The sequence below is a fragment of the Artibeus jamaicensis genome, unplaced genomic scaffold (assembly GCF_021234435.1).
Source record: "Artibeus jamaicensis isolate MK-2021 breed Jamaican fruit bat unplaced genomic scaffold, CSHL_Jam_final scaffold_286, whole genome shotgun sequence".
In the NCBI taxonomy this organism is placed as follows: domain Eukaryota; kingdom Metazoa; phylum Chordata; class Mammalia; order Chiroptera; family Phyllostomidae; genus Artibeus; species Artibeus jamaicensis.
In genome coordinates this window covers 7,540,775-7,567,340 of record NW_026522034.1, presented here as the reverse complement: position 1 = coordinate 7,567,340, position 26,566 = coordinate 7,540,775, and the positions used below count along the sequence as shown (strand labels likewise).

At 52.7% G+C, this 26,566-nt stretch overlaps 1 protein-coding gene across 13 annotated transcripts in view; it reads right to left on the bottom strand.

Moving 5' to 3' along the window:
• TLE3 (TLE family member 3, transcriptional corepressor) overlaps positions 1–17,233 on the bottom strand; it is a 41,916-nt gene extending 24,683 nt beyond the window's left edge. For 12 of the 13 annotated variants that reach the window (XM_037137242.2, XM_037137241.2, XM_037137245.2 and 9 more), the window contains exons 1-4: positions 16,117–16,234; positions 15,449–15,549; positions 14,908–14,971; positions 13,934–13,978 (exon numbers count right to left, since the gene is read on the bottom strand). In XM_037137242.2, the coding sequence (XP_036993137.1) occupies positions 13,934–13,978; positions 14,908–14,971; positions 15,449–15,549; positions 16,117–16,140 (234 nt within the window). In that variant the 5' untranslated portion in view covers positions 16,141–16,234. Of the gene's footprint in view, positions 1–13,933; positions 13,979–14,907; positions 14,972–15,448; positions 15,550–16,116 lie in introns of all 13 variants that reach the window. The other variant, XM_037137237.2, reaches the window with a different exon arrangement.
• Between the last annotated feature and the right edge of the window lie 9,333 nt (positions 17,234–26,566).

Here is a 26,566-nt window from a genome sequence, read left to right as displayed (position 1 = left end):
CCATGTCCCGGGGCTGCCGGCCACCGCGGCAGGTCTCACACAGGGAGCCTGTTCCCTGTACCAGGGCCTCCTGGGTGGGGACAAACGATCGCTACGCTCTCCAGGAACGGGCCAAGGTTTCTCGCTGTGGGCATCTGGAGCAGAACAGCTCTCTGTTGTGAAGGACTGTCCCTTGTATCCCAGAGCAACTGAGTGTTGACAATGGTTTCCAAGGCCAGGGGGGTGGGGGAGTGTCACGGGACCCACAGCCACATCTGTGCATTTGGGACACACACGTTCCAGCAAGGACACTGACCTCAGGGACCCTCCATCTCAGTGCCACTGACATTGGGGCTGAATGCTTCTTCGTTGTGGGGGGGCTGTTCTGAGCATTGTACGGCTTTTAGCAGTGACCCTGGACTCCACCCACTACACACCTGTCATTCATATTGTAAGGAACCTGGGAGGATTACTAAGTGTTTATTGTATACATTGTCAATCTAGGTAAGTAGGATGAGTCAACTCCCAAATAAGAGTTCTTTCTCATTTCTGTTCATTTTCCCCTCCCCTATCAACTGACAGCAGGGAAGGAGAATGATGTATAAATGTCAGGGTCATGCCCTAACTGGTGTGGCTCAGTGGGTTGGGCACTGTCCTGCAAACCAAAAGGTTACCAGTTCAATTCTCAGTCGGCACACATGCTTGGGTTGCGGGCCAGGTCCCTGGTTAGGGGCCCGAGGGGCAACCAAGTGATGTTTCTCTCTCACATCAAATAAAATAAATAAAATCTTAAAAAAAAAAAACCTCAGTGTCCTACATGGCAGATGTTCTAGCGACGATCAGCTACCCTGCACCCCAGTCCAACGCTGCAGAGCAACCTGATCACTGAACTGTCACACGTTTATGTAACCAATAGGAAGAGAAAGATACATCAAGAACAAAGAACAAACAAACTAGGTGCATTGCTCACGAAGCTCACTGGTCCAAGGCCTCTTACCTCAAGTAACTAGCATAGCAATGCCTAGCATGGACTAGGTGCTCAATAAAGGTTCAGCTAGAAGAATCTCGCTGGCCTCCCCGCATTTAGTTTTCATTGTGCTAAGTGTCCCCCGGCCGCGGACCTGGGCCGGCCCCAGTGTGGCCATCATCTGTGGGAGGGGCCATGGTGGATGAAGTGCTGACATACTACTGGGACGTGGGGTGGGCAGCAGTCAAGCCTTTTGCCAACAGGGTGAGGCAGTGCCGTCTAGCCGGACCAACCTCGAGCCGCCTAGGAGTGTCTCTGGCTGCGGCCCCTCCCCACAGCCAGCAGGGCAGGCAGCAGGCTCAAATCTTCCTGGTCACCCCAGTGTAGGTGGTCATGAAAAGGTTCCCAACTATCACCCACTTCCTTTAGCAGACAGGCCAATTCTCAGAATCTTGGTAGTTACAGGAAAAAGGAGCTCTACCTTCCCCTTCCCCACACCAGTGGCAAACACACAGCCACAGGCTTCCCCTGACTGGATGGATCTTCCCCCGAGGCCTGGCAGGAGCCCAGCATCCTCTCGTTAGGAGGAAAGGGATCTGCCAGGATTTCACGTAGCTGTACCTGACTCAAGGCTTGGCGTCCAGGCTACCAGGTGACCACTCAGCACCATCAGAGCAAGTTCTCTCTCAGGCTCACCCTTGCACTGCTCTGGAAGCAGTTTCTGCCCCTCTACCTGCCTCCATGTACCACAAACACCAACCGAGGACACTGGAACAGCTCCACACAGGTATGAAGTGTTCTGGGGGCCTGGGATGGGCATCCAGGCTCTCTCCTGGGCTTGCGCTCAATGAAGAGAGGCCTTCCTGGGTGGCAGTTAGAACTCGGGTTTACCACAAGAAGAGACTGGACAGGGTTGGGGGGCCGGCAGAGAAAAGGGGGTGGTCTTACACTTGGAGACATACTGTAATAAACCACAGCTTCCCTGTCCTTGGATACAGAGTTTCTCAGGCTTGGGGGGGAGGGTGGCTGGGGTGGAGAAAGTGTGCAAACTGCATCCCTCTGCCACTGTGCCATCACCTGCTGCTGAGTAGCACTCCCCTCCCCATCTCCCTAATAAATGGAAGCAGATGAGCCCTGCTCATCTCTACACAGGCCATCCAACCCTGAGGAGGGCTCCGGTGAGTCAGCTAATGAACAGGAAAACTGTTCACCGAATGATTTCTTTCACGATGATTTCTCGGAGGGTGGCGATAACAAGAGGGGAAGCTCCTGAAAATAGAAAGTTGGCCGGACAGAATCACTCTTAACAACAATGCCAATAATAATAGCTCACATCCGCAGCCCCAGCTGTTCCAAGCATTTCACGTGTGAACACGCAATCATCCCACACGGACGGCGCTTATTAAAATCTCCATCTTTCAGATGAGGAAACTGATATTCGGCAGTTAAGCAACATCACTAAATGACTTCCTACCAAGAAGCCAAATTTCCACATTTTGAGAGCACTCAGAGAAGTATTTTTGAAAGAAAAACTACCGTCAGGTTAATGATCAACAGCATTTCTGATTAAAGCAGCTGTGGAAACGGTGTTTTATCCAACTCGAACACAGTTCCAAGAGGGGAGGAAAACCAAGCCGAGTGGCTTCTGCAATCGGGGCAGTCGCCACCCACAAACTGGAGGGCGATCATCGGCTGGAAACTCCTCCGGGCACCTCTGTTATCGCCAGGGCCACCCTCCATCTCAGTCCCGCCAAACCACCGCCTTTAAGCCAGAGCCTCGGCCTCAAAGTGGCCAGTGTCCACGGCAGAGAAACTGCTGCCTGTGGAAAAAGGTGTTTGGGGAGACTGACGCTGCCTCTGAAAGGTTCCTTTCAAGTGTGCTTCAAAGAGGCGGCTTTGCTGGTGGAAAAACACTTGCTCAGAAGAAACTAATCTGCGACACACAGACACTTCAGAGATACTGCGAAATTCAGACTCTGCACTCCCAGCTGGGCACTGGAGTAACATCTGCCCCGTGTCTCTGCCGAGATTGTTAGGCAGATGAATGAGGGAAACAAGATAGTGGGGGGCAAGTGTAATTTCCCAAAGAGCAATCTGCTCAACGTGCCTTAGGAGCTCCCGTTTGCCCCATCGTCTCCTTATTAAAGCAGGACCCTTAAACGTCTTGCCGTAAACTGAGGGTACTTGAGCATCCTCGGAGCATTTCTCCCCCACCCAACACGCTCGCGTCTGCTCTGCTGCTGCTCGCCACCCTCGGGCAACACTAAAGGAAGGAACGGAGAGGGAACCTGCTGGTGGTCCTCGCCCACAGCAACCTCTTGCCCCTGCCTCAGCACCCCTCATCCCCCCTCCCGCCGCCATTTAGCTGACTGCTCGAGGCACAGCGGACAGCCACTTCCATCAGAGGGTCTCTCCACTACTCCATTTTCAACTGCCCAGGCGGTTGTACCCGTTGGCTCTTGAAAACGCACACTTTTTAACCTCCGCCAACTGAAAACAAGGAGAGGGAGAAACCTGCCACTTTAAAGAGCATGTTATGACCCAAAGCCACACAGAAGTGGCCTGGCTCCTACTCCCGGCTCTGCTTCCATCCGGCTGGAAGGCTTTGGGCAAACCGCTCCCCTCCGCTGGGCTTCAGCGCTGTCGTCTGCAGAACTGAGGGACGCACTGGGGAACTTCCATTTAGTGTCTAGAATGCTTGACATTTCTGAACTGCTCTGTGACTTTCCACTTCTTCCCCAGAGCTCGGTGAGACCGCATGGGTTGGGTTTGGAGGACGAGCAGAGAAGCCAGCCACCTTGAGACGGAGTGATGGGATGATGCTGGGCTGGGCTCAGTGCCACCGCCAGTCTTCAGAGCAGGAGCCGTTTGAATGTGACCGTTGCAAAACTGCACACACCTGTCACAGAGCACTGATGTCCTAGATCGGTGCGTGTCAAGCGACTGTCTGGGTTCTCTGGTTCATGAAGGAAGACTGCTTGTGAGCTCAAAACAGCCAGGCAAGGCCTCTTCAAGACACACCATTTAGTGGCAAGCATCGGCAACTTCCACGTCTGTGAGACACCAAGGGTCCACCAGGAGGCTGCTGGTTTCATTTCGACAACCAGCACTCCTTCCCGGGACAATCAGGGCGGCACGATGGGAATCCGGACTCCCGTGTGTGCGCGTGTGTGAGAAAAACGAGATGAGGAAAAGACGCCTGACCACGTGTAGCTCCCCAGCCAGGTGGAAACGGTTTTCAACTCCGCCCCGAGCCTGGCATGCCAAGTGACCTCTAAGAAGACACATCTGGGGGCTGGGCCTCGGGTCATGCTTCTTGAGGCATGTACATTTGGGAGGGAGACGCGGTCTGCTGTGGGGTTCTTGAATTTGGATCAGATTTAACCTGGTTCTCTGACTCAAGTCCTGGGTGTTCAAAGTCAATCTGCTTCACCTTGAATTAAAACCACGGAGGGCTGGGGGGCTGTGCAAAAGGGGGAGGTTCTAGCAGCCGGGGGCCACAGTCACCCAGCAATCAAATGTTGGAGGACTGCAGAACAATGTGACTGGGCAACTTTAACTTAAAACACCCTACCGCGTTTTTCCAAGGCAATTTCTAAAATGATAGACCCTCAGTCACCGAACTACAGGATGACATTCCTTGCCAGGCAGTTTCTCCTCAGACTAAGCCGAAAAAAAGCAAGTGGGTGTTTTATTGCTGATGGGAGGGAAGCCCAGGGGCAGGGAGGGGTGAGACCTCCAGCAAGAGCCAGCCCGGCATTCCCAGGCCCCCGCCACAGGCTGTAGGAGAAAGCAGAGCCAGGGACTTTAAGAAGGGGGCCAGTGCATACACGCTCCACTTAGCAACCGAGGGAGGTAATGACCCCTGTTCCTGGAGGGGCTGGGAGGTTTACATCCCAGGTCACTCAGTGATAGGGGAGCCTCCTTAAAGGCCCTTTTAGCACTGACATATTGATCAAATTATATATAACTACAACACCATTAAATATTTATGTTTCCGAAGAAGCCTGCTGAATTCTTTATGCTGGGAGGGCTTCGCACAAGAAAAGGCCCAGCCCTGGTGTGACCCTGAGGATGTGTCCCGTGGGAGGCAGGGGGGCGCGGGCTGGGGCCAGCCTGGGACGGATGCTGTACGCACCAGACCCCGAGTCCTTCACGCAGGGGGAGGGTGGCAGTGAGGACGAGACACAACACCCTCGGCCAGCCACGACATCAGAGAGACAAGGGAGCGCCAGGTGCAGAGTTTGAGACATGACCCTGCCGTGTGCTTCCCTGAAAGGAACGTGTCTTCCCTCTCTCTCCCTACCAGAAATCTCAGATATGTTCTGCCAAGAGTCTAGGGGATAAGCGAATTGGAAATAGTAAATGAGGAAGTGGGAAATGGGGGGGGGGAAGATTCCGGGCCACTGACCTTGGAAAGAGTTGGCAACGCAAAATCCAGAGACCTGCACTCCAGCCCCAGCTGTGACCTGCACGTGAGCCCCAGGTTCGGTCACGTGGAGTCACCCAGGACGACCATCCCAGAAATGAATGAAGTGCTGTGCACACATGCGTGCCCCATCCTCGGAAGCATGGGCTAGATACCACTCCACGGGAGGGACCCTGGCCCACAGGACAGCCAAGTCCCTCCCTGGCTCTACGACTCTAAGACTTGCATTTCCCAGGCTCTCAGTTACTATCCATAGGGCTTCCCGTTAACAGGATCCAGTAATCTTTAAATATTTGTTCACTTTAATTTCTTGGTCCCAAACACATTAAACTCTGCTTGCCTCCCACCCCTCCCTCTTCTGGGGGGTGGCCTCAAAGAGCCTGTCTGTGTAGACAGAATGGGAAAGTCTTTTCAGATTACACCTTCCAACACTGCAGTTCATCCCAGGCGCCAGCCCGCCTACCCCTCCCTCCCCTCAGATAACCCGCCGCCCCTCCCCCACCTTCCCAGCTTCCACCTGCTCCCACAAGGAGGAAAAATTCTCAACCCATCCCTCAGGTTGCCACAGCAAACCCCCACCTAACCCTCCCCCCAACATTATGCAAATCTCCCCTTGCCCCTGGAGAGGCTGTAAAAATCACACTGCCCTTGCAGAGGTGGCCTCTTAGATTTTGGGGGGTCTCCCCATGAGGGCAGTACTGCAAATGAAACACTGGCCACGACCTTTAAAAGACAAGAGCTCTCTAGGAAACCCGGGTGGCACGGGAGGGACCAGCCTGTGGACAGAAACAGAGCCCCTTTCATCCACCTACCACTGGTTCACAACCAGAGAGCATGCTGGTCCCCTGCAGGGTCAGAGGGTCCTCTCATCCCAAACAAGGGTGACAGGAGTGGTGGCATTTCATAGGCCATTGAAATCAAAGTCAGTCATTGAGAACCGGTTCCCACGACGGGCTTCCTCTCGAACCCACTGCCGCCCCAAAACCACCATCCCACTGGGCTAGCCCAGTTTTCCCTTAGGATAAAAACACACAGTTGAGAAGCTGTGAACAAGGCTTATCAAGGATTTAGAAGGGCAATGAGATAAGGCTGAAACACTTCGAACTCCCTCCCGAGCTGAGAGAGACAGTCAGGGCGTGACAAGCAGAGTTTACTACTGTACCTCCCAGCCACTGACCCGAGTGGCTTCCCGCTGCTCAGTCCTTCCTGTAATCCAAATTCAGCAAGTTTGTTATCTTTCCCCACTCCTAATTCCCCCATCTCTGCTTTATCATCTCTCTGCCGAGCCATTTCTGTGCTCACGCCCCTTCCTTCCCCTCACACTGAAAGTATCCATAATGCAAGATGAAAAGAAAAATGCTGAAGCTACATTAAAGACTTTAAGATAAAGGTTTATGACACATTTCTTTCTAGAATCACAATTTTTACAGCCAAAAGGCTTCAAAAAAAAAAAAAAAGGTTTCTTTCCTTTCCAGAAAGTCCGCAACGCCACACAGAGTTAGGGAGAACCCCAATCTGGAACATAACCCCACTGGAGTCCTCCACAAAACGCAGACTGTGCGGCCCAGTACGGGGCCAAGCAGCGTGCAGAACTCGCTGGGCTTCTGGGAACACCAGCGGGCCTGTCCCCCAGGGAACTCACAGCCTTGTCAGTCCACATGACGCTGCTCGCCCCGCCCCCACCAGCCCCAACTGCAGAGCACAGCCCTCCGGGCCCGGGAGGCACAGGCCATCTTCAAGCCCAGGCTTCCGTCCTGGTGTTTGCTTGTCTGGACCAAATGCCTATTGTTTTAGGTTCCTCAGATGAAAATGTCTCATCTGTTTGATAAACAATCAGTGCTACTTAGGATTATATTATAACCCATGGTACTTGGAAGATCAAAACTTCCAAACTGTTTATCCTCAACAAAAGCCTTCTTTCTGGGTTTACTTTGTGGTGGTGGTTGTGGTCGCTGCCCCAGAACCGCCCCCCCCCCCAACAGCTGTCCACTGGGGAGAGGACGACAAAGCCAGACTCCAGACCCAAAGGGTCTGCCCCGCCCCCCGCCTTTCCCAATGCTGGGAACATGCCCTTTTTCTACACCCATCAATGGATGCGACTGGTAAAGGGAGGTTTTGGTGACAGTGGGTGGAGAGCGCCTCTTCCCAAAACGTTGCTGCATCTTTAAAGTAAGGAAGCTGGCTGGGGTGAAGGGGAGGGAGGTAATTGTTCTCAGGCAAAATCTTCAGGGCTGAATAAATGGGGCCCCTGGGTAAACCCCTAAGCCTGGATGAGCCTCCACTTGAGAAGATAAATCTCTGCCCCACCCACCCTCACATTTCCAAAGGGGCCTCTGCACAAAAACAGCCACCTAGAATGTCTGAGTTGAAAGGGGCTTAGAGGTCCCTGACCTGACTCTCCACAAGGAGGACCCTTCCCGCACGACCCCCACAACCCCCCAAAGGTAGCTTCTGCCTCAAACACCCAATGACGACTAGGAAGCCTGCCTGCCTGCCTACTGTGCCGTGCTGACTGTGCAACTTCCTTACCAAACAAAAGAATTCAAAATCAATCTCGGTGAGAAACGCCAGGTCCTAAGAACCCTCAAGCAGGCGGCACAGCCCTCCCCTGTGCGTGCTGTCTGCCAGGGATGACTCGCAGCAACAAATCTGGGGAATCATCCTTACTTACTCCACAGCAGGAAAAGCCCCTTCCCAAAGCTTCTCCCTAGCCCCAACTTAAAAAAAAAAATCGCTTTGGAAGGCAAAAGAAGTAGCCAACAGCAAAGAGAGAAAGGAAGAAAGCATCTTGGCTGTGAGTCTCAGAGAGCATTTGCTGAAAACAAGATATTGTCCCTTTAAGCATATAAAAACAAGGCCCTTGAGCACGCAGTTCTCACTCTGGTACACAATTATGGGTGCTTTCAGCTGTCTAGCACTACTTCAAGTGCGCTCTTAAACCAGACTGTCAATGGCATGTTGAAAGCTATTTTGCTGGCTGCTATCATTAATAGCAAAGTGGAGAGCTGGGCTGATGAGAATTAAATATGGGGGAGGGGGCAGGTCACAACCAGTCATTACGGAATTATCAGTACGAGAAAGGAGACAATGCCACATTAGGAAATAAAGTTCAAACCAGCATATTCCGGTGAGGACCCAGACAGGGGAAGCGAGGCCGCGGAAAAACAGTGTGCCCCACCCCCACCCCAGGCAGATGGACTCGGGCCAGCCCTGGAGAGCCATAAGGGGAGGCAGGAGCCACAGAGTCGGGAGTGTGAGAGCAGAGAGGCCTCGGAGATCAGCGCTGCAAAATGTCACCACCTCTTCACTTCGCTCCACACGATACCTAAAGCTTGTGGACTTGCGGCTTCCAGAGTGCAGGAAATGCCTGCCTTTCCACTGAGCTGTTGCCACCCCTGGAGGGGGCTCCAATGCTGCTGGCAGCCTAGAAGCCCCTGCCCTCCCTCTGACACATGGCTTAAGTAACAGCCCTCAGGGGCAGCCCCTTGCCCAGGAAGAATCAGCTGTTCTGTCCCGAGTGCTCCTCCTGTGTCACTCGGCCACGTTAGCACTTACCTCACTGCATTGCAATGACTTATTTAGATGCCCGGCTCCCCAGTAGAGGGAAGGGTGTCTCTTTCACCAGCCTCAGCCCACACCCAGCACATCCCGGTCCCCTAATCACCATTTTGGGAATGAAGCCAACCCCCTCATTTGACTGATGAAGAAACTGAATGCGGAGCAGGAGGAGGAAGCCCGCAGAGCCGGGGGCCAGCCCACAGTTAAAACCTCCACTTCCCACTCACAGCGCACAGGGAATCAGAATTCTGCCCTGAGTCAAGAAAAACAAACACTGTTTACTGAGCAACTACTATGTGCCAAGTGCACATAAGACACCTCAGCAGAGGGCCTTCCTCCACAACCACAAAAACGAGACAATGAAGTGGGGGAAAGGACATCACCATTGCCAGATTGCAGGGGAAACCCCACTGAGATTTGGCCTGGATCACCGTTTTGTTCCTGGTGTCCCAGGATTTTGTACAGCAGATGGGACAAGAAAACATGTTCCTACACAGGAACAAAATGGAAATGAACTCTGACACAGACTAGACCCTTCCTCCATGAAACGAGGAGGAAGGGATCCAGAGAGAAAGAGCTCTGCGCAATCTGGAGCCCCCTGGTCCGGACGCTCCATGGAAAGAGTCTCAAAGGCGCAGTGAAGCACCACACCCCCCACCCCGTACAACATCATCAGCAACAAAGGGGGGCTAAAGAAAGCTAGAAGTCTTGAAGGGTGGGGGGCAGGCTTCCTCCGAGGTGGACAGGGCAAAGTGAAAACAGCACTGAGCTCAGCAGAGCCCAAAGCCGAGTGAGGGACCCAGGACGGTGACGGGAGCCGTGTGAGTGGAGGAGCCGGCTCCGGGGAAGAGCGGCAAGGCAGGAACAGTCGGATGGAAACCGGGGCGCAGTGGGCTTCTCGGATGCCAGCACTGTGACCAAAAATGATACCAGGATCTCTTCTTACTTCAACAAAGGCGTCGCACAAACAGGTGTCCCCATTGACTTTGAGGGTGATCACCTTCTCTCCACCAAGGCAGACCACTCCTGGGCAGGGTCTTGGTGACTTTGCCATCTGCTGGCTCCCTCTGGCCACCCACACCTTCACAATGGTCACAGAACTTCAAGCTGTCACACGTACAGGTCTTCTAGCCCAAGCCCCTCATTACTTGCAGGAGATGACACAGACAGGGTGGTGACTAATGGAGGTTTCCCCTCCCTCCCTCAGCCCCTGGGTTCAGGGCCACCCCCGTGGGTTTCCGTATCCATAGTAGAAAGTTCACTGGCTTGACCACTATACCTCCCCCAGGAACCTTACTTCTGGGACCTTTCCCACTTACACATTCCATGTATTATCTGCACCTCACATCACTAATGGTGCAAGTAGCTAGCAATTCAGAAGAGGAACACAGCCAGAGGTCCAGCTGATATGGCTGGTTATACAACCCAAAGTGGGGTACTTTGGACCTTGGTGTAGCCGGGTTTGTTGCCTTAGGCTCTTGAGATAACAGCACAAAAAGAAGCAACCGTAATTAAAGGCACAGAGCGCTATTAGTTAGTTCACACTCTTCATGCCCTGAGTCTGGCTGAAGAAACTGGGGTCAGGAGGAAAGGCTGTGGTGGCAACTCTGCTGCTAACACGGGACTGGAAGGCTCAGGACACACCAGCTCCCAGCTGGGCCTCAGCTTCCTCATCTGTATCTTGAAAGGTCTGGGTGAGAAGCCACAGGGCTTTCCCAACTCCGGCATGGCAAAAGGAAATTAGAGGAAGAGTCACTGGGTTTCTAGAAAAAGGTGACCTTACAGCGCTGGCTTGAGGCTGCCCCCAAATCAAAGCCCTCAAGACCTCTTTCAAACCCTCAGCACTCACTGGCAGAGAATGCAAAGTGGCCTGATGACGCGTTTGTTTCTAAGTGGCTTTGTGATTTGTGGCTGACATCGCAAAGTCTGCGCAGGAACAAGATGGGAACTGATGAGTTGGGCAGCTATCCTTGCCTCCCTGGCCTCGCTGAATCACCCTTGACATTCTGCCTGGAAGCAAGGGCTTGGAGGAGGTGAGTGACCTCTTCAAGTCTTCAGGCCAGGCCTGTGATTCTGTAATCTTCGCTTTACCATAATTAGGGACGAAGGCAGAGGAGTGGGAGGAGAAACCATTTATTACTTCTCTGGGGTTTGACAGCTTGGAAAAAGAACAAGAGGCAGACAGAGACACAGCCAGGAGAGGAGCCAACCCACAGTGAATTTAACCTCTCAGTAAAATAAAAATGGGCTGGATGCACCTTATCAGCTGCCCTCTGTCAATACAGGGCCCATCTGACAGAAGCCATGGTTCCCAACTAATAGGCATTTCCCATGGTGGTAAGAGGATGTGCGTGCGAGAAAGCAGACTAAGGACCGCCACACTTCCCAAGGTGCTAACTCTGGAGATCATCTATTATATAAAAAGTACAGACAGTCCTTACCCCCAGCCCTGAGCTGAAAGATGAAGAATCCAGCCTGTTTGTTCCAGGCAGATGTAATCACACGAACAGTCAAGTCTAGAGGGCAGGACACTGCATGAATAATTCAAGCACTCCAGTCACTTGATTGTGTGTGCAGATAAAACACCAGTCAACCGCTAAACAGGTCAGCTGATAAACTTGTTTGCTCAGGCCTAACCACCATCCGCCAAATGCACCCAAGACCCACACTACAATTAGTGGCCCGGTTTTCTTCTGCAGCAGAAAGCTCGCAAGCCCAGGGAGTGGCCGGCCCCATCAGGTCAGGGTTGCACTTCTCAGCAGAGCTTTCTTCACCTCCTTGTCTCTTTGTTCCTAACACAGCCACAGGGTGACTTCACCCAACTCTGAGATTGCCATAAACCTGGCAAAGGCACAGCATTCAGAACACACACATTTGTGCTGGGAAGCAAACGGGAACTGAGGCTGGAAGGCAGAGGTGAGGAGGGAAGGATGAAGCACCAGGCTGGGAACCTAGAGGCACAGATCTGAGTCTCAGCTCTGCCCACTTGGCGTCCCCGAAGCCTCCTTTCCTGGCCTATAAAAGGGGACAGAGAACCCATCTATCTGCCTCGGGCAGCTGACAGCATTAAATGAGCCGATGCAGCCAAACCTCAGGCATTCTCCCCCTAAAAACCCGGTTTGGGGAACGGCCAGAAGCCCCAGATGCACACAGCTGCTCTTTATGAAACCCCACCACCAAATGCGTTAAGGTGGCTCACTCTGCCTGAGTTCAGTGTCCTCAGGACTCTGGGAACAGCTGTGCTCCACCGGCCAAGATGGATTTCCTCTGCCAAAGAACCATTCACTCCCAGACACGGGGAGGAACACCTCAACATGCAACAACATATTACACCTTAATGATGAAGCTCTCAGAATAACTGCTGCTATAAATTTTAAACCTGAGTACAATTACTCTCTTTAAACACACCCAAGATATTAAATGCTGGCGGGGGGGGGGGGGGGAGAGGTGGGAAAAGGGAGGAGATGGCACCTTGCGTAACACCCCAAGATACATGAACACCTGGGACCCCAATGCCACTTCGAGCAATCTTATTGCACCCATCAAGATTGGTTAGTTCCACCTCAGGTTGGGCTGAACAATTCTGCCCAGAAGAAACACCTTTACATACAACGTGGTATCTGTCTATGACTTCTAAATCATAAACAGATATGATTTCCTTCTGAGATTTCCACAGATACGAGTATCTTCCTAAAGAGCTAATCCCTCAGGAAGCCACAAGCTGGCTTCCCACGTTGCTCAGCCCTTTCTGGCTGCCCTTCACCCAACACTGGAGCTCCCTCCAGGAGGAGAAAGGAAACTACAGACTGACAAGGCTCTACACGGGCCACTGGAGCAGGCAGGAGTCTCGGAGCATTCCAGAGTTCACCTGCCCTTCTCACCTGCCCTGGGTCCTGCCCCCCTGAAAGAGCAAAATGGAAACCTTGTAAACGACTGTTAATTTACAGCAGAAAATCCATTCAAGTCACGGTCACCAAAGGCTAGCATGAGTCAACAGCCTTCTGAGATTTCAAGAACAGCAATTGTTAAAAAGAACAACAGGCCTGTGCCATTTATACGTGCCAACACTAATCGCTGGCCAAGCTAAATTATAGGCAGCCTCTCCTTGGAGCACAAATACACAAACAGGCCTTTTCTAACGCCCAGCCTAGCACCAGGGACTACTTACTGATATGCACCCAGATAAAGGGTGTTTGTATTTGCTCAGCTTGAGGTATACTGTTATTAGAAGAGTGACAATAAGAGGTAGTTTACATATCCATCAAGCAGCACCACACTAGCTAAACTGGTTTGACTTCAGGATTTCAAAGGTGAGCTCAACTCCCAGTCATCTCAAAAGTCCTGGCCAGGCTGCCCCCTGGGCAAGTTACTTCACCTCTCCTCTTCACCTTCCTTCTCTGTAAGAGGGGAAGGAGGCTGCCTTCAATTAAGAGGAGATGAGAAAGCGCCCTCATAAATGCAGGGCGTTAGGATTTTATTTCATTCCAGTTATATTTTTAAGCAGTTAGTGACTTGTTCCATTTGAGTTTTGACAGCTCAGCTTAGCTTTTAAGACTCTTGAAGTTTAATCTTATCAAAGCAGAAAGAACATCACATTTTTGCACGGGCAAGCAAGCAAGCAAACACACACACACACACACACCCTCTCCTGCATTTCCTCTTGAGAATTTTACATTAAAACAGATAAAAGCAGCCAGCCGATTCTGGGTTTCAGGAGTTCTAAAGCAGATCCTGAAAGTACAACTTTCCCATTGCTCCTTTATCCTCCACCAAAATCTGAGACAAGGACAAATTTCACAAGGTTGAAAGCTCCATGTTCAAGAAATCAGCAAAGCCTGAGACCCTGTATTTCAAGGACTGGATCCATTCAATCCTAAAGGATAAGTAGGAGGCAGAGAAAAACTAGGCTCATTTTCAAACAGGAGGGGCCATGACAAACCATGCATTATATAACTTTTTAAAAATTGTATATAGCTATTTTAAAGGAGAAAAGTACTTACCTGCTTGTGCATTTCAATGTTCAAGCCATAGGACATCTCATAGTACTAAAAGTGAAAACAACTGCTATTAACAGACAACCCAGAAATCTCTTCGTTTTCCTAAATCAGCTGTTGGGAAGGTTTTGGTCAAATTGTACTTTCAGGATACATGTGCTAAAGTACTTTAAATCAACCCCCAAAGCCAGTAATAGAATGGTCTAAGGGCTGAGAACAGCCCAATTGAGTGCTGTTCTCTACAGAACATTATACATCCAGTAGCCAGAGAAGCTGGGCCCGCCCTCCCTCCCACAAGCACCGCATGTGCCATATATCCTGTTTGTACAAGGTTCAGGTTCAACAGGGAATTGTGTGTACACTGGGACCCTCTTGTCCTCTGAGAGTTATTTAGCAATGTGTCGAAGGCCTCTTATGTGGAAAGCTGTGCAGGGAGCCGCTGAAGTGCCTTCCATGCCCTTTCACAGAGGGATGATGTAAACCGGCTGGAACAGACACTGGGAAAAGGGGAGAATGGCCATCTACTGCCCTGGGCTGATAAGATTCTCAGTTGGGAAATCCCGGAGAAGGCCGTGGAGGCTCTTCCCCCACTCTCAGAAAGGTCTAGGGAAGAAAAGAGGTAGGAGGGAGGGCTTTTGGCCCACTCCGGCTACATCCCTGGGCGGCAAAGTTTCCAAACACTCCCAGGAGGGCTCTAAGGGAGATTTTCATCCAAACCCTTGACCTGGGCTAATTGAGCCCTGTCCTACTTTGCCAAGATAGGGCAATCAGCCCTCTGGGAAACCTTCAAAATATGAACTAAAGGGGCACAAAGGTATCGCAGAAGCGCGGGCCTGGGATTTGGGTTTCTCTTTCTGCCCCTCTTTCAACCAACCTCCTCCAGCGGGCCCTGGGGGTGGGGGGGCTCGTGGCGGGAATCGGCCCAGCCAGCCTCCCTGCCTGCGTGCCCGCCAGCCAGCCCAGCCCTCACAGCCTCTCACCATCACATAATGGCGTTGCATCTCCGTCTTCTCATTCGCCAGCTTGTCGTACTCCACTTTGAGGCTGCAAGGGCAGAAGCATTAAGGCTTAGGCCTGGGGCGTGCCCGGCCTCCCCAAGGCCCCAACCTAGGGCCTCTGAGAGCCACTTTTCCACTTCCCTGATGCCCCCTATTACCCCGCAGCCTCAGGGCGAAGGGGAGTTAAACAACTAAAACTTCCCGCGGCAGAGTGAAGAGACTGATGATACCGGCCAAGGGGAGGCAGGACCCTGACGCTCACTCTCGACCTCCAGAACCCAGAGCAGGCCTCCCAAGACCCGGACTCACACCCCAGGGACCCAGCAGGCGGCGCGGGGAGCCAGGAGGCTGCGGGCAGCCAAGGGTTAAAGCGCCGCGCCTGGAAAGGGGAAACAAAAGGCGGAGGCCCGTCTGCCCCGCCGCCCCGAGGTCGGGAGCCCCCACCGTCTCTGCGGGGGTTGGCAGGAGCCAAGTGGGGACGCCCCCTCCCCACCAGCCCTGGGGCGGCCCCCAGCGGCCTTACCTGTGATATTGAGCTTGCAGGAACTGGAATTCGTCTTTGATCCTGTCACAGGACTCAGCCACCGTGAATTTAAATCCCGGCTGCCCGGGTTGATGGGGAGCCTGGAGCCCGCGAGGACAAGACAGGGAGGGGGAAGGAAAGAGGGGGCTCAGACGGGGCTCCAACCGCCCGCGCCCCTCTGCAGCTGCCCCTAGTTACTCTACCCCCAGTCCCCACCCCACCGGAGAGAACACGGTCTCAGCCGAGAACCTTCCCAGCAAGTTTCTCATCTCCCCGACGGGGCAGGAGGGGGTGCCCCAACCCCTCCCTATTGGCTGCAGGGCTCCCATCCCTTTCAGGAAGGGCCCCCCGCATTCCCAAGTAAGATGGGGGCGGGGGAGACACGCGGCTGAGTTGGGAGACTTAGGGGAGGGTGCAGGGACAGCATGAAAACAAACAGGTCCCTGGAAACACAGGCAGCCCCCCATGCCACTCGGGTGGAATGAACCTCCTCTCTCAACGGCGCCCCCCCCCAAGTCCCCTTTGTGTGAGCGCGCGCGCACACACACACACACACACACACACACACACGAGAAAGGTAGCAACAAGCAAAATGGAGGTGCCAGATAAACTGCCTCGTTTACCCAGCCATGATAGATGCTTAAATAAACCGAATTACAATTACTCACCGGATGTCTGCCTTGCGGATACATGGCAGGGAGGGGTCGTGATTCTGAGATCGTGGAAGCACCAAGAGCCCGGGCCGGGGAGGTACGGGGGAGAGGGGAACCAAGCCCGAGAGGGGGGCGGCGGGCAAACCGAGAGCTCGCCCCCGGCCCCCCCAGCCCGCTCTCGCAGCGAAATCCCAGAGTCGAGTGCCCACCCCAAGCGAAGACAAAGAGCCGCGGAGCGGGCGGCAAAGTCGTCGGCGGGCGCCGAGGCCGGGTGGCGGGCGCGGGCTTTGTGAGCCTAGGGCTCGGAGGTCTGCGGCCAGCAGCCTTCCCCAGGCTGCGTGGAGCGCGTCAGAACCGGGAGCTGGGCGGACATCGTCTCCTCCCCGGCGGGTACAGCGCGGGGACCCGAGGCCAGAGCCTCTTCTGGGGCGAGTGCTGGCCCCCTGCAATTACTCAGGTGGGAGGGGGACGTGCCGGGGCAGCCCCAGCATTCGCGGCGTGCGGGTCCAAGCCTAGAGGTAGCTGTCGGCTTGAAGAGGAAGAAGGTCGGCTCCGAGGTAGCGGCTAGGGGCCGTAGAAGCTCTGGCGGGTGAGGGCGGGAGCCGGGCTCCCAACGCCCCCCCTTGGAGAGGAGAGCCTGCTGCTCCGTCTGCTACTGCTGCTGCTGCTGGTGCTGCCGCTGCCGCCGCCGCCGCCGCCACAGCCAGCCCTTCCCAGGGCCGAGGAGGAAACTCCGGCTCAGCGAGTGCAAATCGGCCGACTTGGCATCCTAACTCCAGCGGGCACAGGAAGCCTCCTCAAAAGGGTCCTAGCAGTTCCCAGCTCAAGCGCGGCGTCTCCAACAAGGAGCACTCGACGCCACCTCCGCCACCTCGGAGCGCTCTGGCGGTAGAAGGAACGCCGGAGGGGAGACGCAGCCCGACACTCGGGAGCTCTACGGCTTCCTTCCCCTCGGCTCCGCTTAGTTCTTCGGTCTGCACCCCGACAAACCCCTCAAACACACACACTCAAACACACACACATACACACACACATACACACACACCCCAAAGAGTGCCCCGGACTTGCGGATACCACACACAGACAGACAAGGGGGGACGAGCACGAGGTCTGAACTGCCGCGAGAGCAGTTCCAAATAGGGACTGAAAAGTAACAAAATAATGTGGCAGCTTCACCCGCGCTGGCCAATGGGAACGCAGGGCCCCCACGTGGGGCCACTGGGCTCGGCCTGCGACTGGGCGCCGCCAGGCGCAACGTCACAATGCCCTCTTGTGTCTAAAACTATGCATGAAAAGTAGCAATCAGGCCCTACCCGCTGGTGACTTTCGCATGAGAGTGAAAAACAGCGCTCCTCAGATCAGGAATTAACCGAAAGGCATATAATAAATAGATATATATTATAGTCCTGGGCTGCTAGAGTTTTTTCCACTTCTTATCCCCCCACGATCTACTAGCAAATAACTATTTGGCGGGAGGGGAAAGAGAGAAGACAGGAATAATAACAAAAGGGAAAAAAAAAGACAAGCTGTACAGTCCTCAAAACCTGTGGCTGGTGTAATGTATGAGTTTATTCTGCAGTGGCGGCAAACGATTCCTCCCCTTAATCTCATTAGGTCTGCAGAGCAGTCCAATTAGATACTATATAAAACAAACAAAATCACTTTGTCACTTTAATGTTTTCACTTCACAAGATTTAGGAGGAAGAAAATGGTGGCTCCCAAAGTTGTATCCCACCTTTAAAATTTTGCTCACAACTGAGGGTGTCCCTTTCTTCACTCCTTCTCCCACCCCCTATAGCCCCCAACTATTCTTTGTTCATTCGTCCATCTTTTCGGAAAGCCAAATAAACACGTCTTTGATGTGCAGCGGATGCCTGCGAAGATAAGTCTGGGGAACTCTTGCTCGGAGGGCAGAGCAGAAGGGCGGGCCCGGCTGCCCGCGGACAACCGGCTCAGTTTGCGCTGTCCCCACTCGGGACTCTTTTCTAGTGGGATAAGCGACGCCCTGACCGCAGCTCCTCACTGTGCGCCAAGGCCGGAGGAGAGGAGTGGCGTACCTGCCCCGCCCCGACCTGGGTGCTCCGAGTCCGACCCGCTTTTCTCAGCCCGTAGTGCGTCGGCGGAGGGCCTGTGGGAGTACGGTCGTCAGCCCCAACGCCCCGGGGCGGGGGGGGAGGGGTACAGACGCTCACCCACCCCGGTGCGCGACTCCAGGACTCCCCGCAAGGTTTTAGAGAACGCAACAGACCACTCAACTCCCGGGTCAGTTTGCCCGCAAACACACAGCCTAGCTTTCAAGGGCTCGGGGTTACGTTAGGGCGGACAAACCACGGGGAAGCAACTTCCAAATCAGCTCCGAAGCTGAAGTGGCCGCACCTCTGACCCTGCGGGCGCCTCCGCGTGGGCGGGCCCAGGTGGTCCCCGGGTCTCTCGCCAGCATCTCCGCCAACCCGAAAGCACCCCAGGTCAGTGGCGGCCGCCCCCGCCTCAGGATCTATACTTTCCCCTCATTAGAAGCTGAGTTCGCTTATGCATCTTAATGAGGAGCTGCTAGTGAGCTTGTGCTCGGAGGCCGGTGCGTAGGGAGTTACACGTGAGCGCCTGCCTCGGAGCTGAACTTCTCCGCGCCCACTCCGGCCGCCCTCCCCAACGGCGCTCCTCTCTTCATTTATTTATTTTCCTAAATAAAAACATAAATCGTGTGCGGCGCGCACCGAAGGGGGGGTGGGGAGAAACCCAGCTCGACAGATGCGAGAATCTGGCCGCAGCATTCATTAGACACAAAATGGCTCCTCTTTGGAGCTTCCTTTTTCCCCCTCCCCCTTTTCTGCCCTCCCCCTTACGTCACGGGTGGGCGCTCCCGCTTCCTACCAGCCCCTCCTCTTTCTCACTCCTGCCCCCACGTGGGGCCACCAGCCCCGCCCTCCAAGCCAGGCCCGAAAGACCAATCGGAGGCCGCTGAGAGGACTCTCAATTACTGATTGGTGGGGCTCCTGCGAGCTGTCAGTCCGTACCAGAGCTGTCAGTCAAAACCACGCGGGGTGGGGGAGCGCTGACAAACGCGGAGGCTTCTGAGCCTCCCGCTTGCAAATAGTGCTTGGAATGGCTGCTTAATTAGCTTTGAATGGCTTTTCCTTCCAGCTCAAACAATCTGTCACTACCATGTGGTATAAAGGAGCCATGCATAAAAAAGTAAGCAGAGGCTAAATATCAATTTGATTTTGTGTATCAAAGGAATATTTTATTTTTCTCCCTAGTAATGAAACGTATCAATTTAAATAATAAAAGGTAAAACACACACACACACAAACCAAAAAGAGAGAGAGAGAGAGAAAAAAAGAAAAACACCCGAACTCCACGGTTCCCGACTCCTGCGCACGCCTGAAATAGGTAATTTCTACGGCCGATGTGCAAGGAGGAAGCTTGAAGATCGCCTCCGCTCTTAAACTTGCATTAAGTGTTTTGTTGTCCAGAAGCCTAAAAGGAGTGGGTGGGGGAGAGGGGTGGCCTGTAAAAAGGGAGTGGGGGATGGGAGGAGGAGAACTTTAAAGCTATTTCTTTGAAGCCGCTAATCAAAGTAGAGGGGGTTTTAAGACCCCATAAACTGGGGATCCCACAGCAGGTCTCGATTTGGGATTCTAGAGCAGAGGGGGGAGAGCGGGTATACGTCTCGCCCGGATTTATTAAACACAATGCCTTCAAGATGCCGGGACTCGGCGCCTCGTCAGGCCTCTCAGTCTCGGTCTCACTCTGGACTGGCTCAGACGGCGCACGCCCACAGTTGGCCTACGAGCTCCGGCCCCCAGGCCAGGTCTACGGGGACTGTGGACAGAAAAGGACAGCAGCTCTGTCTCGGGTTCGTGCATCGCTTCTGTCCCGGGCACCCCAAGACCCAGAGAGCTCCTACAGGACAAACTCCTGTCGAGTTCACCTGTGAACCTCAGCGCCAGCGCTGGGTCGGGCACCTCAGGAGCCCGTGGCAGCTTGTGAGGGACTTGGCCCGGCAGTTGGGAATGAGAACTGCGCTGGAGTGCTTAAATGTACAAGCCAGGGCACTGTTACCCAGGATAGAACTCTCTCCTCACCTTTCTCCCGACGTGGTAGCGCCATTTTATAGAGGGGGGGGGAAGCCCGAGAAAACTCAGTAATTTGCCCCAAGCTGGGCAGAAATGTCAGCATTCGAATCCAGAGCAGCGAACTCCGGAGGGAACCTCAGCTCCCCCTTTGCTTGCTGGAGCTGGATCCGTGCGAAGATTTGCTGAAGGAAAGGCGTGAATTCATTCTTTTCACATTTATTCACTCATTCATCCGCTACCAGCTCTTTTTGTAGGGCCACAGGCCTAGCTGCCCGCAGCTGGCTCCCAGTCACTCCGCACCCAGAGTCAATTCCAGCTCTCCGGCTCTGCCTGAGCCCGAACAGCAGGAGGAGGAACGGGAAGGTAACTAACTAGGCCAGCACCCCTTGAAGCTTACCACCGCTCTACCCCCACTCCCATGCCACCCCACAAATCAGGAAAAACAAGGAGAAAAATAAATTTCTTTTATGCTCGAGAAAGAGAAAATAAAAAACATGTATACAACACACTGTCTAAAGCGCTTGACAATTATTTTGAAGAAGGGGGGGAGTGGAGAGAAAGAGTTCAAACGTCTCTGTCTCCAGTTCTAATTGGAAACGTTTCAACTGTTTATGTTACAAGAAGTGTCAGGGTCATTTGCTACCGGAGAGCTGACTTTTCATTGGCTGCTTAATTGAGTACCTCGGAGTTCACCCCACGTGGGAGAGGAATTCCTGGCACAATAAAAAAGAAGAGAAAAAAGTCATCTGGGTGAGACAGAAAGCCCGGCCTGGATTCCCAGAATGAAGACTTGCAGCACCTTTTGGGGTGCAGGGTGGTTGGTGGGCAGCTGCTTGCTAGCTCCAAGAGCTGCTCTTCTGGTTCTTTAAAAACCATTGTCAAACAGTTTAGATAAACTTAATTAACTGTTTTCTTCCTTTCTCTGGAACTGAAGGATCTCCCTCAGGTTGGCCATCAGGCTGTGGCCTCCCGTTTGAGGAACTGATCCCAGTGCCTTGGGAGGGGTTGCATCCCTTCCCTTACAGCCTCTTCTGGCTTTGGTTTTTTGGAGGGTTCTGGTAGGGACTGCCCAAAGAGAGGATAAATCTCCCTTGACCACCCCCTTTTTTGACTCTGTAAGCAAGTCTCCTGTGATTGTTGGCTATTGACTCCATTGCTAGGACAGTTCTGTCCTCCCAACATTCACTCCCACTACCCACCAGTCATCCCATGCCTTTCTCTACAGGCAAGCACCTCACCGTACAGTGAGAGGAAAGGGAATTCCTATTTATTTAACCAACTCTTATATAGTGCTTACTCTGCCAGACACTGTTCTAAGCACTCGACAGATGTTAACACACTGAATCCTCTCACAGCAAATGAAGTGGGTGCTATCAGTATCATCCCTGTTTTGTAGAAGGGGCAATTGACATGCAGTGGTGCAATGACTTGCCCAGGGTCACTTCAGTGGCTCATGGAATTGAACTGAGGCGATTTAGCTCCCCGCTATCTCTACAAACTTGGCTTTGCTGAAAATGCAGATTGGGTTTTTAGGGCAGACTATAGGATGCTGGAGGGCCCCAGGAAATCCCGAAGGGAGCCCCTATAGAGCTCCCCCTGAAGCCACCTCATTTCAGGGAAAGCCACTGAACTCTGAGAAGTCACTGGACCTCCTAGGGCCCCCCAACCTCGGTTCCAATTTTCTGGCTGGTGGTCTAAGCTATGCAATCTTGGTGGACTTATTTAATCTCGCTAAGCCTCTGTTTCCTCATCTGAAAAGTGGAGATGCCAATCCAGTCGGAGATGCCTCCGAGGATTGTTCTGAGGATCATACATGTGATGAAGTTAGTAGAGAACCTGGCACGTTAAGTATCAAGAACAGTTGTTGGCTATGATGATGATGTAGAACAAGTGAGGGGTTCAGCTCCTCGCACATTTTCTGGGTGCTTGCAGAGAGAGGAAGGTCTAAACTCCCAGCCCTTGTGGGGAATAAACTCAGCAGAAGCCCCCGACTTTTTCTACATGTTTATAAACACCCAGCTCCCCCCTCCCACCTTACCCACCCCATCCAGCTGAGTTCATCAGGCCTTCCCCTCCCTTCTGGAATTCCCAGTTTTTACCATGGTCCTCAGATGACCTCAGCAATCCCTACTACCCAAGGACCCCTGAGGTGTGTGGGGAGTGGTGAGGAAAGAACGAGGGGACAATGGCCCTGTGGAAGCGGAGGTGCAGGAATGAGGCAGAGGTAGAGAAATCCCAAGACTCGGACAGCAGCGGAGCCCATAGCGTCTTCTGAGAAGATAGACCACAACAACGGAGTATATGAGTATAAAGCAGTCTGGCCTTGAGGGAGAACAGGAGTCAGGAAGGGGGGTTCTCAGAGGATTTCCTGGAGGAAGGCCGGACCTGGAGCTCAGGCCAGAAGGAGGGACAGAAGTTGCAGTGGGCAGTGTGGCCAGGAGGAGCAAAACTTCTCATAGAAACACTTTCCTCCCCCTCAGCCTGCCTCCTTGGATTCTTTCTGTGTTTTGCCATCTGACAAAGTATCTTTGCTCCCTGAGGAAGGAAGCTAAGAGCTTGCTTCCTTCACTCCCACTTCCATTTCAGGCTGTGATGAAATCTGTCTCTGAAGACTCCTAACGTTAGGAGAGAGGAATCCACTCAGCAGTGTTGTGTGGCAGCTCCCGCGTGTGCGTCAGGAGGCCCGAGGACCTTCTCTCTCAGGTTCTTGGTGTCCATATCTGCAAAACGGGAATAGTGGCACTTGACTGCTTACCTGGTAAGGCTTTACAGAAAGCCCACTCCATGTAAGACCACTTGGTAGGTACCAAAATCTAAGTGAAGCCCTTGTCTTTGGGATATATACAAGGCCAGACAGCTCTGGATTCCAGCCTGTGTGTAGGCCCTTCAGAGCTAAACAGAGTCTACACAGGGAAGCAGGGTAGAGTAGAAGGGTAGGGGTTGATCAGGAAAGCTGCCTGTAGAGAGTGGCCTGGTGTGTGGCCAAGTAGAGAGGAAGGGGAAGAGTTCCAGAAAGGGCCCAGGTGCCCAGCCAGGACATTGAGAGAACGTTGAGGATAGTTTGGTTTGTTTGGTGGCCCAGCTGGCAGAGAAAGCCACCACTTCTCTCCAGAAAGCTAAGGAAGCTGCACAGTGATTTACATGGAGGCCCCGGCATCCACCTGGGGCTTAGTGGGGAGCGGAAGTGCAGAGTAGGCACGAAATGTGTTTATTCACCTGTCTTGAGCAGGAGCATGACTGGAAACATCCTTCCAACACACCATCCAAAGCCAAGCTGAACTGCACCCTGTGGTTCCTGAGGCGCCCTGAGCTGACCTCTATTGACTGATGGCGCAGGGTTTCCATGCCTCATGTCCAACTGGGTAAATATTTACTGAAGTGATTGGGCGTCCTAATTAAAAGATTTGTGCCCTTTCTTTCTTTCCTTTTTAAGGATTCAAAGCAGAGGCTTAGGAGATTAAGAAATATTTTGCCAGCATTAATGCATCCAATTTTACAAGGGTGAGGCCCACGCTGCAAGAATGATCCAGGCCAGTGGAGGGGAGTGCTCTGGGTCAACCTGGGTGATTGCGTTAGAACTCGCACCAAGCCCACCTGGTCTTTTATGGTGGGTGGGGTCGGGGGAGGAGAGAGGAGAGGAGATTTGACGGAACATCGATTTTCACTTCCAAATCTGCTCTCAACTTTCTGTCCGTGGAGCAAGTGAATTGATAACTCTGTGTTTGTCACATACGTGCAATAATAGTGAAATTCACATACACTGGTGGTTCTCAACAGGAAGTGATTTTGCTCCCTAGGGAACATTGGACAGTATATTTGGTTGTCACAACTCAGGGTAGGGGTGCTACTGGTAGGTAGTGGGTAGAGGCCAGGGATGCCTATAAACATCCTACACTGCACAAAACGGCCCTGCAACAAATTACCTGGTCCCCAATACCAACAGCACTGAGGCTGAGAAACGTTGACAGATACTACCTCATTCAGTCTTAACAAGTAGGGTAGTTCTCTATATCCCTACTTTGCAGATGAGCAAACTGAGATACAGGAAGGAAAATATGTGTGCAGGCAGGGAAGGAGTGATTGTTGAACTCAGACCCTCTGTCTTCAAATTCTTTACCAGGGTCATCAGACCTCTTTTCTTCTCTTTTCTCTAGTCTCAGTGCTCTCTACCCTTCCCCCGCCCCGCCCCCCAAAAGAGCCAATAAAACCAACTGGCTCTGGGATCTTACCTTGTGTACAGATTAAGCCAATTTAAAGGTAGCTCTATAAATGAGCAGTTATGTATTCATTCAAATGAAGTCTGTCTGTGAAGAGTTGGCTCTAGATGAGCCCTTGGTAACTCCTACAAGACTGGGCCCTCTGGGCATCTGTGTTACACTGGAAAATAGTCAGACAAGTAGCTGTTGGCTTAGCTCTGAGATATATCAAGGTGGAAGGCCAGAGAGGTCAAGGTCATGTGCAGTTGGCGGTTGTGGGGGAGAGGAGAAGTGGCCCAGGAATAGTGTATACTTTGCCTTTTTTTGGGGGGGTGCCTTTCTTGGAATTGAGGTTTTGTAGGAACGAGTCTGAAGCAACCACAGAAGGGTGGGCAGGACGGGGGTTGGAGGGCAGAAAGGAGAGGGTAGTGAAGGCTCTACAATTCCAGCCTGCAGGTAGATGATGGAATTCTAGGAAGATGCAAAGAGAGGGACCGGAAAGGAGGGTGGGGGCTTCCGTTGTAAGAAAGGAGGAAATAAGGCAGATAGGCCATGTCAGATTTTGATGTTGGAATAAAGTTGCAAAACGAAACTCATTTTGAAAGTCTGGAGGTTTAACTTATCATTTGACCACTAACCCACTGCAAAACGTCTGCAGAATAAAGCAAGGTTCAAACAACCGACACCATTTTCTTCTGTGTTTTCATCCGAAAGCACTGTTATATCTATGGGCTCAGGCATGACACAACACGTAGAGCGGGAAAAATGATCCCCATTTAAGAGATCGGGTGAGGGGAGGTAGGAAAGGGTAAAGGGGGGATAAATGGTGATGGAAGGAGACATGACTTGGGGTGGTGAATACACAATACAACAATTTTACCCCTGAAATTAATATAATTTTATTCACCAATGTCACCTCAATGAATTTAATTAAAAATAATTTATAGAAAAGAGATTAAAAAACTGAGGACCAGAGAGAGTTAAGTGTTCACCACCACACAAGTTGATAACAACAAGTTCTGCCAGAATTGGGCCTCCCGGCACTGAAATGAGCTCCTCACGTAGAACAGCCTGGTTTTGGAATTGTGCTCTAAGGAGATCCCGGGGTCTGCAGAAGTCAATGGGTGGAGGCAGTGGCTGTGGGAGCCCTTCCTCCACTTCAGTGGAGGACATTTCAATGTTCATCCGTTTTATAGGTCAGGTTCAACAAAATATTTTGTTTGGGGAGAAAGTGGGGAGGTTTGGGGGGGGGGAGGAAATGTTAGAACCACTATTAAACTGTTCAGACCTTTTCAGCTTACAGAGAAGGGTTATAGAAAGTCCATGTGCCTGAGGGAGTCCTGGTGACCCCGGAGAGCAGAACCCTCTTGTGTCCGCTCACGCCTAGGGAGCCCTTTGGCTCTCATTTCAGCCTCCCCGTAGCTCTTGTGAAATAGCCTAAGAGGAAGGGGAGACTCTGAGAGGCTGTGGGCTGTACTTAAACACCCCCAGAGCAAGTCGGATGGCCAGGCTGCCCGGAAGGAGAGAGCTGCCGATTATTCAGGGCCACCTCTCTCTCTGCCACCACCACCCCTCCCCCTGCTCCTGCTATTCTTTTACACAGGAGAAAAGAGAGACCCAGAGACACCCAGTGCCCTGCTCAAGGCACATGGCTCATGCACTATAGACCTGGGATTCCATGCCAGCCCTGCCCAGCTGCAGTCGGCGCCCGTAATCATTGCGCTACTCTCTCCAGTACCACCCTGCCACATCAATCCCCCATTCCTTTCTGCCCAGGAGGTCACAGTTTATAATAATGCTCTGCTCTGGGCTAAGCAGGGGCCTGGCACTTTCTGATGCATCATCTAGTTCATTACCTTGGCCCTCCAGCACTCCTCATCTATTCCAACCTCCTTACTGGGCACTTCCTTGCACTGCTGAGGCTGACAGCTACACATCACACTTCTCCACTACTAGGGCCCCGATGGAAATATGCTTCCACAATCAGCTGCTCCCAAGCAAGACTAGAAAGCAGCAGTTAGGGCAGAGATTATCTTGGGCTCCCCTAGTCGTTTCTGACAGTGACGTATTTGTGGAGGTGGTGGTCTGCTCCGCGCCCAGGTTCCAGTGCCTAGTCACCAGCTTCAGAAATGTCAAGGGGAAGTTGTGGTGGGGGTTCGGGGGTGGTGACAGCTTGAAGGTAGAGGTTAGAGA